The sequence below is a fragment of the Nelusetta ayraudi genome, unplaced genomic scaffold (genome assembly GCF_046127955.1).
Source record: "Nelusetta ayraudi isolate G7.1 ecotype Tasmania unplaced genomic scaffold, CSIRO-AGI_Nayr_v1 ptg000005l, whole genome shotgun sequence".
NCBI lineage: Eukaryota > Metazoa > Chordata > Actinopteri > Tetraodontiformes > Monacanthidae > Nelusetta > Nelusetta ayraudi.
The window spans coordinates 4,303,727-4,324,237 of record NW_027466055.1 but is presented as its reverse complement, the minus strand read 5'-3'; the positions used below and the strand labels follow the sequence as shown (position 1 = coordinate 4,324,237).

Sequence of the window (20,511 nt, the reverse complement as noted above, 5' to 3'; positions counted from 1 at the left end):
TGTGTCTAACTAGATCAAGGGGGAAGAGACACTCGTCTGGTGCCTGTCTGTCATCTGGGAGAGAGATGACGGAGGACATTTCCACCCTTTGTGACATCACAAATGGTTTCTGCATGTGCATGCACTGAAAGGAGGAGCAAGCAAGGGAAGCGAAGGATTCTAGGCACGTTTATTTAAGTTGTAGAATATGGCAGCTTTACGACAGAAAATTTGAAAAAAGTAGAGAATATATACATTTATGGTATCTGAGTCGCAAGCATGGCATGGTAAGCCATAAATACATAATAAGAAAAAAACAATAAAAACAAAACAATTTGTGGTCTGTTCCTGGTTTAAGTGACAATAAAAAACGCCCAAAAGTGTACAATTCTTTATCTGGGTGTTGCAATATTCGGAGTGGACGTAACAAAAAGCACAGCAAAACAAAAAAAACAAAACAAAAAATCAATGAAGCAAATATCTTTACAATAATAACATGAAAAATATAGAAGAAAGGTCCATAGCACAATAGCCTCACTATCAAATTGTGATCCATAACTAGTCAGAAACAAAATGACCACACATTCTATTGTTCATCAGACACCAGTCTGTGAAAAAAAACACAGAAAACAATGTCTACAATATATTTGTAAACAGAGACATGCAAACAATCCAGTACATGGAGGGCCAAAAGTGCCAAAATTAAATAAATAAACGTGTCCTTAGATCAATCGACTTGAATGTGAAATGACTTGAAAATAGGTTACTTAGTCCAAAGTAACTGTGTGGTTAAAAATTAAATAGAAATCTACTCAATGATTTAATGGTTCTTTCTGCTCAAGATATTGACCGTTGAGTTGCTGGAAAACGATGATGATATTCATGAATAAGTACTTAAGCGCTACTCTAGTCACTTAAATCAGGACACAGCAACAAACACAGTATGTGTTGAATTGCGTGTCGTTTGGTTGAATCATGTTTGTTGTGGTTTAAATCCAGGACGGTGGAAGCGATGGAACGACGTTTCGACTGATCAAACAGAATGAATGAATGATATAATAAAAACCTAAGGGGACAGTTTCAATTATTTTCGCGATGGCAAAGTAGGCACATCAAGTGATGGATCATGAAATACAGAGTGCAATAAATAAATGCATTAATATTTCAATTAAGGACAAATAATGATTAGATGGTATTATTCTATTTATGTATTTATTTATATGCTTGATTAATTATTGACGTATTTCAGTATTTATTAAACAATGCGTTTATTTATGAAACATTGGCACTTTCAGCCCTCCATACCCCTTTGAAGTAACCCTGAATCCACCCCATAGAAAATGTTTGTTGCCAAACATCGGCTACTATTGCACATAAAGGACTGTGACGCCCCTTTTTAGAAACCTGTAATGTTGTGTACACCTGCAGGGAGGCGGCCATGCAATGTAAAAAGTGCACTTGAAGCACTTGCAATTACAGATTACAATGATTTCCTCCATCAAATATGCACAATACAACACTTGATGTATGTATCAGTGCTTCTCTTCAGGCAGATGATTTAAGATTCATCACAATGTTTCCTTTTACTTTTACCTGCAAATGTTTATGTCCAGTAATACGATTTTGATTATTTTAAACAGATTCTTGACAGTCAAAAATATTCCAAAGGATAGAGTTGCACATACACCTCTAAATGTAACCCCCCCACCCCAAAACACAACCTTATATTTTTCTAATGAGTATGATGACCTACCTAAGGCTACTTCATGCATGATCGCAACTTTTCAATACCTAACACTCAATTCAATATGAGTGTATTGTTGCTAAGTTATCGATCGCTCTCTGTCCAGCATTAGTCTGAAAGTCTTTGGCATTCCTGCTACATTGTCTATTCTAATATAGAGCATAAAAGTTACTGTATTCTCTTTGGCATTTAAAGTGATTTCAGTTGTAACTGTGACTCCTTCTGACTTTCTGTCAGATGTGTTTTCCCGTCAGAAAAAAGAGCGGTCGGTCCTCCCTGGCATTGGCAGTCTGAAACTCGTCGCTGAGCCTGAACCTCCACTCCTCCTCGAGCTCCAGCCTGCTCACTGTCTGCCTCAGGGAGCTGCGATCAGCGCTAATGACACACAAAGTGGCACCTGCAGTCGGGAAGGCAGATGGGAAGGGACACGGATGAAAACCAAAGTGAGTTTTAAGATGATTTGTCCTGTCACAACAACAACATATGCTCATATGCAGGGTTGGTATTTGGTATGACTGTGTACCCTTAAGAAAGGAGAACTTCTTGAGGAACCCCGGAGTCACAAAGGGGTCTGCGAAACAGAGCAGGAGGCCACTGAAGAGCAGCCCTGCCGTGCTGGTGTTGACAGAGTGGGGCTTGGAACTGGCGAAACACAGCGTCGCCTGCAGGAGCCAACAACAGAGTCAGTAGAGAGATAGTCCTATCTGTCACTGCTGAGAGAGAGAGAGGGAGAGAGAGAGAGAGAGGGAGAGAGAGAGAGAGAGAGACGGAGAGAGAGAGAGAGAGAGAGAGAGAGAGAGGGAGAGAGACGGAGAGAGAGACGGAGAGAGAGAGAGAGAGAGAGACGGAGAGAGACGGAGAGAGACAGAGAGAGAGAGAGAGAGACGGAGAGAGAGAGAGAGGGAGAGAGAGAGAGAGAGAGAGAGAGAGGGAGAGAGAGAGAGGGAGAGAGAGAGAGAGAGAGAGAGAGAGAGTGCATACCTGTGGCCCCAGGTTCAGATAGCAGTCCACAGACAGCACCGGGTGAGCGTGGTTCTTGGTGCTGAGTGGAAAGAGCCTCTGGCTGGTGTGCTGGAGGTATTTCTCCAGGAGCAGGTGAGCCGGTGTGGCCAGGAAAAGGTGCTTGCTGTCTGGGGCGCAGACGTACTGCGAGGGTCCCACCGAGGTGGGGACGTCCGTCGTCTGCAAATGCACATTCTGAACTCGTCAACTGAGATCCTCACTGCTACTTTACAACAACCGTGCTCATTCGGGGCTTTCTTCAAGCATAGTATTTTCCTGTGCGCTGTGCACCTTGGTCTTGATGATAAAGGTCCTGTATCCTCCGATGGCGATCTGCTTCTTCATGACGCTGAAGCCGTTGAAGCGGCAGACGGGCATCCCGGCGCTGTTCAGCCGCAGCGTGAAGTCCACGTCGTGGCAGGTGAAGCGCTTCTGGTCGTACTGGACGTTCTGACTGCGGTCCACGTTGAGGAGGAGGAAGTCGTGGAGGTGGCCTTTGGAGAAGGGCTCCCTCGCTTTGGCTCCTGGAAATGAAACAAAGAGCAGCGTTTAGTCTCCTCTTTTTAAAAATTCCATCTACCCCTCCAGACCTGACACCTGCCAGGAGAACAGGATTCATGAGCCCCCTGACCTGCGCATCCACGGCTGCTCCACTTTCTGATCCCACACAGTCCGTAGTGGGTGACATCCGGACAGGCCTCCATGTGCTGGACGACCTGCTTCAGAGACACGGCGTGCTCGGCGGGGCCGCTGTCCGTGGCAAGAAGAAGAAAAAAAGACTTGTGAGCCGCTGGGCACAACGGCCATTTGGTCCTGCACACACACAACACGCCGAGTCCTTTCAGTACTTGTGCGCGTCCAGATCCACCGCGTTCCACATGGCGCAGGAGTCGTCGGCCAGTATAACGAAGGGCCACACGTCCCCCGCCGGGCCGCCTCCCTCCAGACGCCGACTGCGCTCCAGCTCCAGGTTGTGATGGGCCAGCTCTTTAATCAGGAAGTGTGCAGCACCTGCGGGAGACGGAGCTCCGGTTATTTGCTTTGACGGCTTGCTGTTGAAATCAGGTTGTCGTTGCCACACGCATCTCACAAACCTATTCCGGCCCCATTGAAGCCAGCGGGCAGCACCAGCATGATGTGGTTGGGCCAGTACTTCTTGTACACGGCCATCTCGTACTCTTTGACTACCAGGATGTGGAGATGTGACGCACCGTCCATGGCGTGGTACAGGTTAAACAGGCCGTGCTCGTGGCGGCCGGTGGTGATGGTGAAAATTGGACTCTTGATGCAGTCTGGACTCTAAGAGAAGCAAGTTGAAGAAGACCTGTTTGTTTTAACTTATAGTACATTTGACAATAAAACAAAAAAGCACAAAAGATCAAACCAAAATTTCAGTTCAAATTCAAGGATTAAACTTTATGATTAAAATGTGCTTCTTGTTTTTTTGTGCCATGGCTTTCAAACAACCACAGATTTTTTCCCCTTGTTATGATCAAACCCTCTGAGCTCTGCCACAAAGTAAACAGAGTTTCCCAGACCAGTATCACCAAGCGCACCAGTATAATATGATCACATGTTCAGTGGCTGCAGCCCAGATCAGATGCAGTGAGCTGAGATTGTTTTGAATACTCCAGCAACCAGATTCTTCTGAGGAGTCGCTCGGCTCCAGGACAACTCTAACCAGACTGGCCTATAGCACCTCCCAGTGGAGAACAATGTTATTACATCAATCGACCAAGATGGGAGAAGGATTAATATATTAACTGATTAACTTAATGAATCAACCTTATACATCAGGTTAAATGCTGATAAAAACACAAGTCGCTGTAAATGTGTCTACAATTTTCAAGCGTCACGCAGTTGTGTCTTTCTAAAAGGGTTGTTGTGACCACCAGGGATCAGATTTTGGCAAATGGGGTTGCCAGGTCCACAGTGCACTTACCCATTCAGAGGTGAGTGGCAGCCGCATGCTCTCCAGCTGACCCGCTGAGTGGTTGAAGGCGAACGAATGCTCTTTCGACTTTGGGATGATGAAGTAGAGCTGGATCTCTTCTCCAAGCGAGAGGTGCGTGAATGTGAAGGCGTGCAGCGTTGACTCGCACATCTGCGTCAGAGACTGGACATGACAGGCACCGTCACCGGAAATATTCATTTCAAATGGCGAAAGAGCGAGAATTCCTCTTCTCAGACTTTCTGCGGTTTGTTTGTTTTTTTTCACCCACCTGGTATCTGGGGTTAAAGCCCAGGTACTGATGACACTGTTCACAATGATGGTAGGTGTTGTACGCTGCATATTTAGACAACTTCATCCTGGACGTTCGCCTGCGCAGGTACACATCCTCTTGACGAACTGCATTTGCTTTAAGATACAACCACAAAGCATTTTTACAGGTGAAAAGAGGTGAAAAGTGTAAACGTTGTTGGGAAGATGTGAGATGGTGTTTGAAGTTCTTTGTACCTTCAGCACTGGGTTTGCATCCGGGGCTGTAAACAGGGCTGACATCGTCATATCTGGGGTCATGGATTGAGTAGTCAAAGGGCATCGTCCTCATGATGTCGATGCTGGGCCAGGAAGCGTTGGATGGATGGCACTGCACTCCCTCCACCTGGGGGCCTGAAGGACCAACACCAGCCAAATAATGACTTAAACTACGGTAGCTGATGGCATGCCGGGTATTTTCCGTCACGTAATTCTTTTGTTCTATTGTTGCTCGTGCACTGACTGCAGTTGATGTCTTCTTCATCGTAGATGTCCACCTCCATCAGCCGGATCAGCATGCGTGACAGAATGCCCAGAAAATGCAGGTAGGCGCCTGTCTTTCCCACCTTGGCAGAGGAGAAGAATTCAGAGAACTTTTTGACTGGCGGGGCCACAATGGGTTCTAAAATTTGACAGTGAGTGCCGGAGCAGCAGCAGATGGATGGAGTGTTTCAGTGACCCAAAGAAATATCAGGGGATATGCAGAAAACATGTGCTTTGAAGTCCCAGGGTATTGAGCGCTTTCATAAAATGACTCTTAAAACACTGAAAAAAATGGATGAAATACAGCTATCATACAGCTTACTTACTATCAATAGAATATCTTTCATTTCAGCAGGCTGGATTAAAAAGCTTATAGGGCCGCTTATGGCCCCCGGGCCGTAGTTTGCCCATGCCTGCACTACAGCGTTAGATTTGAGTGAAAGCAGCAAAGTGAAAGGCACCTGTGGGGGACCACTGAGCAGCAGCCTGCGGGGGTGGAAGTTGTCGCTCCGGCCTTCGGCGCGATTGCTGCAGTCCATGTGGTAGGAGCGCGGCACGGTCCACTGGCGGTAGTACAGCGACTGCTCCGTGCACGTCATCATCTTACTCAGCAAAGGCCTGCACAGAACACGGGTCGTAATCATGCGATTCATGATTAATGCTCATCGTCTTTGAGCTCACTTCATTTTTTTAAGTCTTAGGTGCAACACTGGTTGAAAACGTCTTTTTATTTTAAACAGATTTCATATCAGGTGAATAAATAAGCTGACTTTAAAAATAAATGTAAGGGTTTAATGTGATATAAGCTGTAATTACACAGCTACAACAGTCTCTCAGAATTCAAAAGCGGAGAAGGCATTCATGGTTCATGTCTGGGTCTTATCATCAGGTTGCACTTTCACCTGAAGCTGCTGGCCCACGCGACGGACATGTGCGGCAGGAACGAGGTGCATCGAGGAAGGCCGCTGCTGTCGGTGGCCGTGATGATGTCATAGAGGGCGCGAGGCAGGAGCACCGAGGGAGGCCGACTCACCCCGCGCGCCCAGGAGCAGCTCAGGTGGAAAGAGGAGTCCCAGGGGGACAACAGGCTGGATGAGGCCGACTTCGAGTGCTGCGGACGACTTTGAGCCGCAGGCAGAGCTTGCCCCTGAGGGTAGGAGTCACTCTGAGACACCGGGGCGTTTTGGCTCCGAGGTTGTGGCTGCAGGTGGGACATCTGGGAGTAATTCTGCACTTGAGGATGTGGCTGGTGCTGGGCTTGACTTTGACTTTGTCGGGGAGACTGCATGGTGTCCGTTGCCACTTTCTGGACATTTGGAGAGGTTGAGTTTTGGCCTGAAACTGGATCTGTAGTTACACTGTCTGGACTTGGCTGGTGCTGCTGGCTGGATAACAGTGGGGAGTTGTCTATGGGTGAGAGCAAGAGGGAAGGATATCGTGACAAAATAAGTAATAAGACCAGATGTGATGTAACCAGTTAGTTAAACAGCTGCTCATGCATATTGTCTCACTATGCTCTTGACCCTCCTCTTCCTCGTTGTCTGTGCTGCTCAGTTTCTCTGTGTCGCTCTCCAGTAGGTCACTTCCTGGTCCAGGGTTCTGCGGGGGTCTGGAGTCTGCCTTGACCAGATAAGCAGCCAGACCCAGCTCTTGTTCCAAGGTGGTTCGCTGAAGGTAGGAGCAGCTGATCATTCTGAGGTCGCAGTATTTCAGCGATCTGTTGAAACAGAGGATTCCACGTTCAAACATCACCTTCAGAGGAGCACCCGTACCCCTTCTATAGCACATCTACAACCTATATTACTGAACGTATGCCGAGTACAATTCTGCTTTTCAAACATTGTGTAAATTAAAATGCAGAACAACGCCTTCATTAAAAGTTGTATGATTTTTGTCGGGGTGAAGCTGCAACCTGGGCAGTGATTCTCCAAGAGGCTCAGTTCCTGTCAGGATGAGGATGCAGGGAAGAGCCTCCAGCTCCAGGTAGGTTCTAGGAACCCATTCCGCATCCTGGATCTTCATCCAAATCTGCAGGACACAGATACGGAATAATTGTTTTTTTTTCTCACACTGAATGTGTTTTTTTATTTTTATTTTAATCTACACAAAGGATGATGAAGCACCCACCTTGAGTCGGTCAATAAAGCTTTGTCCGATATTCAGAGCTTGGCTTGGATTCCCCAGGATGATTTCAAAACTCTGCTCCAGGCCCAGCTGCCTTCGGACTCTGGACAGCCGCCGCTGCGCCCACGCTGCCAGCGCCGGCGAGGGGATCCGCAGCAGAATCATGTGACCGTGGCGAGAGGGACACTGCTGGGCGGCGGTGAGCAGCGAATGCACAATCTCCAAGGTCTCCACCGTCGTGTGCTTCTGAAGGTTGTGGGGGTCGCTGACTCGGCCTGACACTGCCATCAGGGCCACGCAGTAGTGCTGAATCAAAGCCGTGGTTCGAATGATTGCACTGTGCAGCTTAAGAAACCTGCCAGGGCGAGACGGAGAAATGATGGCATGGAATGCGTTGACTTTGAAGTGGCAGCGCAGAGTGAATGTGTGTGCGTGTGTGGATTTTGATGTACTTTTCTTCCAGGGCAGTGGCCATGGTTTCAAAAGAGGAGTCGTAGCGCATCAGGGGCAAGCCGCTCCCTGAATTGGTCAACTCCAAGAGCTCTGACAGACCAAAGTAGCGGGTCGTCTCGTGATACAAGTCCACGTCCTGGACGCACGGACACAAACCCAGTGATGGTGAATATTAATCTCATTTTTTGTGCATTTTTGCGAAGACGTGAAAGCTCTGCCTTACGTTGCTGAATGCAGAGGGCCAGTGGATTTCGTTGTAGGGGCTGATGCGGGTATGCTGTGTCTGGAGAGCAAAGGGGAAGGAGGTGACGTGGAGAATTAGGATGTTGGGAGCGTCTCTGATCTGGCGGGAGTTCAGAAGCTGGTCTGCCAGGCCCTGGCTGTTGTCTGCGCTGCTGCAGGAGGCACTGGATGAAGAGGCCAATGAAAGGGGAAAACTGAACATTTGCTCTTATTGTCACCAAATGCTCTCTTGTTTATTTGTTTTTCTCAGCATCATGCACACACACACACACACACACACACACCTATTAATGTCCCAGTGAGCGTGATCGTGGACTAGGATGTAGAGTGTGTTGGAGTTGCTCTGAGCTCCCCGTATGAGGTCGTCAGTTTGTGCCTGGGCGCCGTGATCCATCTTGACCACGTAGCGCTCAGCCTCTCGCTGAGAGACGCACTCCTGGTCGATACCCTCCAGGATACCTAACCCGGACAGAAACCAAGCGGGACGTGTTGGTCAAAACACATTCAAGCAGGCGTAACTGCCAATGATGGATCGAGGCGAGCGTCACTTACCAGACCTCCAGAGATTGAGAACGGTCTGCTGAAAGGTGACCTCTGAGGGCGGGACCAGGATGAGGAAGCTGACCCTGTCGAAGGAGCCCAGGTCCAGGTTCTGTGTGCTGGAGTCAGCGATGGCACACACGTGGGACAGAAGCTTTCTGGCCACTGCCAGCTGGACAGGCCGAACCTCTCGCCACTCAACAAAGAATTCTGGAAATCGATAAAACACGGTCACATGATCACAAAGAACGAACGTGCTTCTGTCTCAGCATTTTGAAGTGTTTGACCTTTATGCTCGTTTTACTGCTGTGCAAATTTAGAACAATAAGGATTCAAAACACTCAAAATCCCAAATCCCAATCCTACAAACTGTGGCTTACATCTAATATTTAATCTAACCAAAAAGTGTCACCCGACTACAAACATTATTCTTGTCTTCAGGGTGCATGTACATCAATAAATGGGTTAGAGTTATAGGTGAAAATTAGGTTGATCCTGACGTCAGACAGGAAACATTCATCTACTCAACAGTCCCCAGATGTGTTTTCACACAGCACTGAGACTAAGGGAAGACTTTCACACATATTGAACCTGTGTGTTTCCTACCCTGGCAGGTGTCTTTGGAACTGGAGGCAGCGTCATTCCGGCCCGGCGATTCCTTCAAACTCTCCGCGTGTGACTCCTTTGGACTGTGGCCGGTTTTAGCACTCCTGTCTTCAGCTGATTCCTGACTACTGGACAAAGATGACGACTCACTGTTCTCCACGGTGGCGTTTTCCAACAAGGAGTCCAAGTCTCCTTCTGAGGACCCGGTGAACAGACGAAGAAGGTCAGAAGGTTTTAAGCATTTAAACATCTGCCCTTCAAACACAAGTGAACAAGTATTTAGACACACCTTGACCGAGGTAATTACAGTAGTGGATGAGCTCTTGGGCAACGCCGGTGGAGAGCTGGTGGTTAATTTCTCTCAGACCGTCGATGGGTGAAAACATGCTCTCGGCCAAAGCACGACACTGGTGTTTACCTTGAACAAACACCCAAAACAAACCACAAAAGCTCCTGAACTGACACCTTTTATATATTTCATTATAGTGTTTTTATATTCATATGCATTAAAAAAAACTCTCACCTGTCACTATCACACAGGATTGCGTTTCCTGTTCTGGCGCAGTGACAATGACGACCACATAGTTTGTGTTTTTCAGCCGTCCTTCCATCAACCCGCTGAAGGTTTGCTGGATGCCTTGAGCAAGAGATCTGATCTGGTCCCCAAGCACCACAACACACTCCCCAGAGGACGATGCTGCCAGCTGGGCCAGCCATGTGAGCTGGCTGGTGGAGAAGGGCTGGTGGCTTTGTGGAGAAGAGGGGGAGAGATACTGGGGAAGCCCAGGCAGACCCAGTGGAGTCTGAGGACACAGGAGAAAGAACATTCTTATAACGTGCCACCATGTATTTCATTTGATTTATCCAGTTGAAAGTGTTGCGTTTTTTGTTTTTTAAGCATCATCAGGAAGACGGCTTACAAAGCTATTAAGGAATAAACACTTCTGGTGTAATTTCAGTGTCTTGCTTCATAACGAACCAATTATAAAGTTCTAGATCTTTATCAGAAAGAGACTCACTGGGTTACCTCTATGCCATAGAGTCGCCCTTGGGTAGCTGGAGTGTGAGGCTGTTGGAACTGTCTGATCTCACTGAGGTGGGACTCCCTCCACGACCTCATGAAAATCTGCTCCAAGTCCTCGACCAAAGGAACCTGATTGTGGCCTGGATGACGACAGGAGAAAGACAAAAAGAAAATATATTCATGTTATTACTCTGCCTCCATGTGGCCATTATGAGGTATGACAACTACATTGCTTGTTAATCTGCTGAACTAAGGTTTTTCTGGACTCTACCGGCTCACCCAGCTGGACGAGGTAATACACAGTGAGCAGGATTTGCATCTCTGTGGACAGTGGCTGGATGGGTGATGGCCCGTAGTGCTGGTACACCTGGGGGAGCGCTTGAGAGCTCTGGTAACAACTCTGGAGCAGCGGACTGATAATGACGTCGTTGATATTGCCGGCCAGCTGAGGGAGAGAGCCATGGCCTGTGGCAAGAGATAGGGAGAAAGAGAAGATGGGTGAATAAAACCTAACAAAGTGACAAAAATCAGACTGGAAGACACACAGTTATTCAACTAACCCATTCACTTTTTGACCTTGTCTATTGCAGGCCTGCTGCATTCTGAATTGCAATAGTGAGTGAAAACAGGAATGTTTGAAAGAAAACAACAGCAAACATGCTTTTATGACAACAGATGCAGAAAAACTTGTCCTACACTTTGCCTTTATCTCCCTTTGATAATGGTGTGGTACATTATTTATGACCTGTTCTACAACCTGCCAACAGGGGGTGATATAGACATTTGGCGTCGCCTTTGAAACAAGCTACCCCAAACTTTGCTACTTCAAGGACTCATTAAAATGTCTATATTTTTACACAAAATTTCATTTAGGTTTTGCCAAATGTATTGGATTGTTTTAGTTGCCGTTTGACAGACATTTAAAGTGGTAACTGCAAGCAATACAAAGGCCTGAGGGGGTGTCGTGGGAAGGGGCGGGTCAAAATGTCTGAGAAACTGGCCGAGCTGATGGCTGACCTCTGACCTCAGAGGAGAGGAAACACAGGCCATCTGTTGGATATTTACTGCAAACATCACCTGTTCACCTGCTTGGATAAAGTTGCAGGCAATTGTCTTAACAACGGTCAACGCTGACTGCACTTGTCAAGAACGAATATGAGTGATGAATAAGTGAGACGGCTGTTGGGCCTCCTTTAATCTGCGTGTCTGGAACGCATGCGGGCCTGTCTTGGCTGGTGAAAGCAGAAGGTGAACCTGGAAGAAATCGGACCTTTAAAGATGATGGGTTGCAGCCTGCAGGTGTTCAGCAGCTGATCGGGGATCGTTACCAACCGGGCCGGGGGAGAGAGCGGTGATGGAGACCCCTGCGGTGGACTTAGCTGGGTTGTCGTTTCTGAAAGGACAAGGTGAAAAGCACAACTCAACCATTTGTTTTCTCTCAAAAGTCTCCCTGTAGTTTTTCCAGACGATAAGCTTCATGATTGTCTTTCCCCCCACCTGATCTGGCTCCATTCGTGACAACGTAAGGCACTGACGATGCTGATAACGGTGATGAAGATGGCGGTGTTTTCAAAGTGTTCTCTGGCTGGATGTTGGCACATGACTCAGGAGACCAGCCCTTGTGCCTCTTTTTTGGAGGCCCGGCAGTCGTGTGAGATACTAAAAGAAAGAAAAAAAGAGATAAACAAAACTAGATGAATAGAGAAATAAAAAGCATCTATCTCGGTTGTCTATTTTTTCTCAAAAAAAAGGCCCTTTTATTGGAGATGAGCGTTGATTTTTTTTTCTACACCTCAGTTTAATTAAGAATTAGACTTAAAAATGGGACCACTTCCCAGAGATTTCGCCAGTTGATACACTTCATTATAATAAAGATGTGCTTGGTCCTACATTAACCGCTCCCTTCACCGACCTCTCTGTTGAAATGCAGCTTGAAAGAAACACATAAAAGGGCCCCACTCGTGATGAGGGCTGTGAAAACATGGACAGGAAGGAAGCTTTTCATTCAGTGAGGAAACAGAGAAGAAGATGAGACAGAGAGAGAAATTTATGGCCCTAGTTTATAGAGGTAGCAGACAGTAGGAGAGGGAGGCAGACAGAGACAAAAGACAACCCACCAGCACACAATGCAACACACACACACACACAGGCCTGGTGACGGTTCTCCCAGGCAGAGTAAAGGGGGAGGGGGATGTAAAGAAAACAGAAACAAACTGACAAACTAAAGCTACTTTTTCTTCAACTTGCTGTCTCGTGAAAACGGCTGCCTGGCTGAAAAGTCCAGCAATTATGTATGTTTCTTTCCGTAATGAAAACTTGGCTTCGTTACCTGAGGCTGCGGGCTTAGCAGCTCCCGACTGAATCAAAGGCGGCTGGGGGAATGAGGAAACAGCATGGGTGCCATTTGTCAGCGAGTGGGGGGCCTCTGTGACTTGTGGCGGAACAACAGGGTCGATGTGGGATCCTGACGTTTGCAGGTAAAGAGAGGAAGTTACCGTTATGCAACGCATACTCGCAACTTGGAACAAAAACCCAAAACAAAACGAGCTGTCAGCATGTGTTTTTCAGTTGTGTGTGACAGACACCTTCTGCGTACAAACTATCTGTTCAATCCATCAGTTTTATTGTCACTGCAAACAACTTGTTTCCACGGATTAAATGTAAGCAAGCTGACGTCACCTGGTTTAGGTGATCTCAGATCAGCGGTTTTATACTGCAGTGGAGTCAATCAATCAAATCATCATGTGTCGAGGTGTGTATTGCCTTTTTTGCAACCTGGTGTGTGTGATGGATGATTCAGTGCCATGTTTGGTGGCTGTTCATTTGAATGGTCGGACCCATTTTGTCTAATCCTGATATCTGCAGCAAAAAGAAAAAAGAATAAGAGAGAGAGAGAGAGAGAGAGAGGGAGAGAGAGAAAGAGAGAGAGATAGAGAGAGAGAGAGAGAGAGAGAGAGAGAGAGAGAGAGAGAGAGGGAGAGAGAGAAAGAGAGAGAGAGATAGAGAGAGAGAGAGAGAGAGAGAGAGAGAGAGAGAGAGAGAGAGAGAGAGAGAAATTGTATAAAAAATAAATACGCTGTGGTATGTTCTTGATGTTCTTGATGTTCTTGCACTAAATAATGAAAAAGTCTTTCATCAGCTGCAAACGTTGCCAATCCAAAGAGGAACGTTACAGTTTGCTTATTTGTTATGCACTTTGGAAGAAGTGAAGCAGTGATAAAGCATCACATTCGTCTAGGACTTGGTGTCTTTTCCACAGGCCTACTGAACAAGGGAAAGGATTAGTTATGATAATAGGTCGTAGCTTGGGACTGTGGCCTCGCTCCACTCTAAAGTCTAACCTTTCACCCAAGGCTTTTTACCTCACCATCTGGCCAGGCCTGTCCGCTGTATCGGTTTCAGTATCATTCAAACTGCTCAAACTGACTGTTCAAAATCAAATTAAGTCACTAAAAGTAACAGCTGTGTTCTCATTTGATGAGTCTCTTTCACTGGAAAGGAGGCGGTCACATTGCCCCATGACAAACGACAGTTTAAAGTACATGGGACCCCAATGCACGACTGCCCATTCATGCGACACAAGAGGCAGTGCAGTATGCAGAAACTCACTGATGGGATGTGGCTGCTGCAGAAGGTGCCACGATTGAGTCGTTCAAACATGTTTGCAAGTCATCGATTTGCAATTTATAGGCAGATACACGCCTTTGATCAGTGACCTCGCAGCTAATCCGTCTGAACGCTGACTGGCATGATGCTTGTTTGCGACTGCTTCCCCTTATTTACTGAGCTCAGCCACTAAGTTATGCAAGACTGTGATGTTTTTAATTTGCACATGGTGCAGCTCTCAAAGTGATTAACCTTTTACTGGCAATCACAGAGGGATTTGTGCCACAATTGCGGAATATAAAATACGTCTCTTACCGTGTCCCATCCAGCAGATGGGGGCTCCTTTGACCAGCATGCCCTGGCTGTTCCGGTACAGGTTGTACTTCAAGTACTTCTGTTTCTTGGGCTGAATGCTGAGCTTCAGGTTAATGTGGTTGGAAAACTCTGTGAAGTAGCGGAAGCCTTTTTCTCCACAGCCCATGCAGTTGCCCAAGAAACCTGGAGTTTAAGCATAGGAAATGTATGTTTACAACCAGAGACGACAACTGTAATCATACCAGGGGTGCACAAATGTGTTGTCAATATTTATTAAGAGGGAGAGAGAGAGAGAGAGAGAGAGTACAAAGTAAAAAATAATGTACAGGAGGCTTTAACTTTTTTTTTTTTTTCATCCTATATACATGTTTTAAAACGCTGATGCTATTTTCCCCTGACAACGCTTCCTCACCTAGCAGTGCATTGTGACCGTGTTCGTCAGGCAAGAAGCGCTGGTCCACGGCGCACACCAGCAGGTTTTCAGGGAGGGAGGGAGACTTCACACCGACCAGCATGAACCCAGGGGGGACGTCCAAGTGGTCGGCTGCCAGCGAAGACAGCCGCAGGTCCCTGCCCGCCTGGCAGAAGCCTACAACCATAGATAGATAGATAGATAGACAGATTGATAGATAGACAGATAGACAGATAGATAGATAGATAGATAGATAGATAGATAGATAGACAGACAGACAGATAGATAAATAGATAGACAGATAGATAGATAGACAGATAGATTTGTCAATTATTTTCAATAAAAATGTATGTCAAGGTTGATTGAAATGTGAAGATAAATCTAAACTGACTTACAAAGAAAACAAGATTCTGCTTCAGTTAAAGCAGATCACCATACAATTATGAAGCCTGTGCTTTCCTGTTTTAGGTCTATAGATTTTGATTGTGTCAACACACCATCTGTTGTGCAGCATCCTTCAGGCGGGGGTTTCATCTGATAGGGTATCGGAGGGCTATTTGAGTCAGAGCCATCCTCGTCGTCCTCATCGTGATTCCCCGTACGACCTGCTGACACGCGTCATTTAGAGGAAGTCGATGGACGAGCAGACACAGACAAAGCACACCTGCACGCCTTCGCTACACCTTCCGTGCAACCCACCGTCGCGCGGCGGCAGCCGATCCCTCTCCAGGTACAGCTGTGAGAAGACTGGCCGGGGAACCACGGTGGTTGATCTGAGGGACGCCTCGATGGAGTTGTGGAGGACCTCCTCGAAGCGCGTGGTCCGCAGCTGGCCCGCGTAAAAGTTCCCCATTGGTCTCCTGCACGCAAGTACAGTATTTTGGGGTGGTTTCCTCTCAGTGTTCTGATTTTATCTGAAGTGATCTTTTATCAAGCGCAGATGTCTGCCACATTTGTCGTCACTGTGTTGTTGCTTGTGTGTTCAAAAGTTTCAGCAAAGAGAGAGAGAAAAAAAATGCACAGTTTATATTAATGAAGTCTGACAACATAGGCCTGGAGGGGGTGGGGGGGTTGTCAAGAAAGAGGACTGTTTGCAATTAAATGAGAAAAATATTGACATTCTGCTGTTTATAATCGTTGAAGGCTCCTCAAGTCCGACACACACTCGCACGCACGCGCACACAGACACGTGTAAACACTGAGAGTGGTTATTAGTAGGCTGCCTGTTTCCAGACAGCTTGCCATAAAATCAGAGTCAGGGCAGCTTGACCTAGACGCTATTTGCTCCCGTTTTTTCTTTTTTCTTTCCTCCCTCATCTTTGTCTCTGCTGTTTTTCTCTTTTTTTCCCCCCACCGTCCCACTGCCCGCATGTTTAAAGAGAAACCAGACTTTAAATACAGGACTGAAAGCGCTCGGGAGAAAAGTCAGTGTGAAACACTGAGGAAGACTTTAGTTAAAAGAAGCTCGTCTATTGGCCGGGGAACAAAAGGCCATCTTCATACAGTTCTTTTCCAACTTAAGGATCCAGAACTCCACAAAACTTGACGTCCTACAATGGGCCCAGCTGAATGTCACTCCCACTGCAGCACAACTGCAGGACGAGGGTGCGGAACAAATTGTCAAAATCTAGAGAGTCGTAAATCCCAGCTGTCTTTTCCAGAAAATTAAAGACCATTAAAGAAATCAAAATGAAAGAGAGGAAATGTAAAAACCTTGGGCGTGCGCTACAGAAAATAAGTGGGTCGGTGAGGAGAGAAGGTTATGTTGGGGTCGGACTGTAAACCCCACTTTAATCCCACTTCCCATATGTTAGCTGCTAGACACACATGCAAGAGGCAGGAGTAGACGGTCAGGCTGATCTTTGCAATTACAGTGATTAGACATTGAGATTAAAGGACCCACATCATATAACATTTTTTTTCAAAATTCAAAATTTTTTATAAAATAAATATGATATAGAAATAAAACAATACATCGCAGGTCAATTATTAATTCTCCAAACAGGGAAGGTCTACACATATGTTTCATGACATTAGAAGTCAACTTAAAGTCATTGGATAAATGTTTAGGGTATTTTTACTGTTCTCCAAGGTAAAAACGGGTCACATTGGACCCTCAACATTATTTAAGGGTTAAATAATGTGTTCTTTGCACATTTTTCATAGTGAAATTTAGGATTTCAGGAAAAATCGCTGCTTTTCAATTAATCGTCAATCGATCGATAAGGTCAGTCAACAAACGATTAATGAATAATCGATAATTTGCACCCCTTCCGTTATGCTCATATATCAATATTTTTTTTTATCTACCTCCATGTGTTTCCACCTGGAAGAGGCAAACACTGCAGCGTATTAAAACTTATTATATTTACCCGACTACGCCTTCAAAATTTACTTTTTTGACTCGCACAGACACAAACACACGTGCACGCGCACGGCACCTTCGGCAGCTGCCTTCTGCTTCCTCACTTTCATATGCAAAAGAGGGCTGGCTTTTACAACTTTACACCGCTCTGTGGGGCGACAGAGGAACGGATGAGAAAAAAGGCCTGCCATGACGCAGCGACACTGACAGGAAGTCGTCACACCTTCTACCAAAGAGCACACTGATCTTTTTACAACCAGAGAGACGGAGAAAAAAAGGAGATGAGAAGGAACAGGGGGCCAGAGGGAATGGATGGGAGGACGGCAGTGTGCTGCACTGCGTTACTGTGCTGTATGAGACAGGTGGTCCAAACAGAAGGACCGTGATCCGTAACAGAGGAACGCCTGCTGAAATTTGTATTGTACGTTGTTTTGCAAACGCCTCGTCACCGCACACTTTCTTTTTAGCTGTTGACAGTTCCTCCTGCGCACTGTTCACTCAGGTGCTGAAAACACACAGGGAAGCTGCACGGAGCTCAGGACGGAGCCGCGCAACAGCAAAACCTCTCAGAAAGATTCGATGACACCCCTCCCCCGTCCCCCGTCCCCCGTCCCCCGTCCGTCCCTCTTCCCCTTACATGGGAGTGGGAGATACTTTCATCCCCCTCCCTCCACCTCCTCTCTCCCTTCTCCTTTCTTTGGCTGTGGGGAGAGGCAGACCATTGTTGTATTTTATGACCCCTCGGTCACACAACCTCACACATACCGACAACATGTAGTCAGGATCGTTTACAAGATAAAGGCCAGCTTCGTCCATAAAATAAAACCACCGCTACTCAATATTTATTTGCCAATTCTTACGTCAAAATTATTGTCTTATTTTTTTTGATTGATCATATTTCTGGACAGAAATAAAGTGTTCAGTGAGCACTTTATCACTTTATTATTATTATTATTATTACTATTATTATTGTTATCTTATGTTGCTTGTGATTTTTTTTTTTATATATATACATATATATATATATATATGTATATATATATATATATACATATATATGTATATATGTATGTACACACATTAAGGTTTTCAAGAGACGTCTCACAGCCTCAAAGGTCAGAGGTGAATCCAGATAGCAGTGTTTAAATAAGACGTTGATGTGACCTATATCTCAAACACACACACACACACACCCACACACACACACACACACACAGAAAATAAACATATGCAGATGCACACTCTTAGAGGCACACACACACAGATGCATGCACACGAACACACACACACACACACATGCTCCCTCTTGGGTTTAGATTCAGGGGACACAAAGATCTTGTCCTGGGAAGGGTCAAAGGTCATTGTGGGAGGGGTCAGATAAGAACCCCAGGCCCTTTCTGTGCAGGCCAGGCCCACATACCAGCCCAGCCACACACACACACACACACACACACACACACACACACACACACACACACGTCCAACGTCTCTGCTATTCTTCTTGTTGTGCAGCATGACCAACAGGGCTGCGGTGTCCACCCTCCACTCCAAAACCTCATCTTCAGATCATATTACACTGTTGTTTACGTATGCGTGTTGCGTGCGTTGTCAGCTGCCCGCTGTAGCGTCTCTTTCAGCTCCGTCAGTGCTGAGAAAGAGATTAAAAGGAGAGAAAAACTTTCCGGCTCCACAGATGCTCTATGATCAGTGACCCACAGCAGGACGTATGCAAAGGGGATGTCATGTGAAGACGTGCACACAATAACACCACAAACACTGAAGAACCTCAGATGGCCGCCTCGCTGGCCTGTGACCCGCATCAAACCCCCCCCACCGCCATTCACGGTTTGCTCAGCAGACCAGTGGATCGATAGCCACTCAGCTAAGTGACTGACTGCTCAGACAGCCGGACAACAACTAACCCACGAGAACCCACAACAAGTCCAGCTGCACCCGACAGCCCTGCAATGTCGCAAAAACATCCTGACTGTTTCCCTGCAAGATGTCCTCTAACTGGAAACCCTTTGTTGGCTTGAAGCTGCAAGCAAAACTACAAAAAAAAAAAAAAAAAAGAGACCTACAGACGACATCCAGGGAGACGGCTGGAATGAACAACAAAGGCCAGGCCCAGAGAATTCCATGTGCAGTCAACCTGTTTGTTTGCAACCGTGCTCAGCGTCCCTGTTCTCTGTGCATTCTTCACTTTGTCGAAACTCCAAGGAAACTTTGGGTCACACACAGACATGCGAGCCTGCCTGAAGACATGTCTGCCTGTATTGTGTTGGAGTGTCACAAGCCGAAAATAGAGCATGGACTGAGGGGTCACTAACACCATTAGAGTGAGAGTAAGGATTGTCTAACATGACAGGACTAATCACAGCATTAATCACAGTATGCATGCAATGTGAACAAACCTGGCTTGGAGACAATGCTATTAGTAAAAACAGAAAGCGTAAAGCAAACAATGAAAACTTAAATTATCTGGTGTTATAACAGATTTGTAAGACCAGCTCATATCCCCCAAATAAAAGGAATTGGCTAAAAATTCTAATTTGTGTAGCTGTCATGATGTTAACTTAACTTTATCCAGCCTCACGTCAGTAATTTGTGTAGCCTCATATCGACAGCCCAAGTATTAGCAATACAACTTTTTTTTTTTTTTTAAATAAATAAATAAATAAATAAATAAATACATATATAACAAATAACAATATAACTTAAATAATATATTTAAGCTAGCATTGTCACCAGAAACCTTCCCATTTTGTGGCAATTTTGGCTTTAAGCCTGCACTGGACTCGTTACTATTCGAAACGCCTAATAAAATAAAGCAATGAAGTAAAGCATTTAAAAAACAAAACAAAACAAAAACAAAAACCACCAAGATGCAAGAAGACGCAACAATGTCCAGACTATTGTCTTGTCCACACTATTACCGTCCCGTTAGCATCGGCTCTTCCCTCGGTGCCAAACAGCAACATCAGCAACAAGAGAGCGGAGCTTTTCCCGAGCGCAGGAAGGTCACATTAACCGAGCGCCGCGATAACGCAATAAAAGATTTTCTTTTTTTTCTTTTTTTAAAAAACCAAACTGCGGCAGCAGCATCTTACCTCGACCAGCCTGCAGCAGGAGCTCGGTGACTATCCTCTGTGGCGGAGACGCTGCAAGGCGAGCCGACGCGCTGTCATCGCGTCTCGTGCGGGAGACCTGTGGCGGGACTAGTAGGTGTCGAGCGTGTCATCACCTCTGATCCCGAGGAGAGCCCCTCCCCCCACCCTGCTCTGCAGCCGGTCACATGGTGCAGCCACACTGACCGGCCGCTCGCTCCTCCTGCACCCACCACCACCACCACCAG

General features: G+C 46.3%; 1 protein-coding gene across 3 annotated transcripts; it reads right to left on the bottom strand.

The window, feature by feature from the left end:
• Window positions 1-357: 357 nt before the first annotated feature.
• On the bottom strand, window positions 358-20,402 carry greb1 (growth regulating estrogen receptor binding 1). 3 transcript variants are annotated; one of them, XR_012929383.1, is made up of 35 exons: window positions 20,267-20,402; window positions 15,491-15,651; window positions 15,289-15,396; window positions 14,792-14,968; window positions 14,380-14,562; window positions 13,234-13,317; window positions 12,788-12,922; window positions 11,956-12,117; window positions 11,729-11,851; window positions 10,738-10,923; window positions 10,462-10,598; window positions 9,958-10,237; window positions 9,724-9,852; window positions 9,435-9,629; window positions 8,841-9,038; window positions 8,573-8,747; window positions 8,269-8,452; window positions 8,045-8,181; window positions 7,596-7,947; window positions 7,381-7,496; window positions 6,980-7,185; window positions 6,371-6,875; window positions 5,930-6,086; window positions 5,449-5,551; window positions 5,184-5,339; window positions 4,948-5,084; window positions 4,668-4,841; window positions 3,820-4,024; window positions 3,574-3,736; window positions 3,357-3,475; window positions 3,017-3,249; window positions 2,705-2,905; window positions 2,247-2,385; window positions 830-2,120; window positions 358-745 (listed from the first exon to the last, which is right to left on the bottom strand). XR_012929383.1 is itself a non-coding variant. In XM_076050414.1 (34 exons), exons 2-34 carry the CDS (start codon window positions 15,642-15,644, stop codon window positions 1,957-1,959), a joined length of 5,877 nt encoding a protein of 1,958 aa, XP_075906529.1. In that variant the 5' UTR covers window positions 15,645-15,651; window positions 20,267-20,402; the 3' UTR covers window positions 358-1,956. The 3 variants fall into 3 exon arrangements, 2 of the variants coding, with proteins under 2 accessions (XP_075906529.1, XP_075906544.1); XM_076050414.1 differs by having other exon boundaries at window positions 358-2,120; XM_076050429.1 differs by lacking the exon at window positions 13,234-13,317 and having other exon boundaries at window positions 358-2,120.
• Window positions 20,403-20,511: the final 109 nt, after the last annotated feature.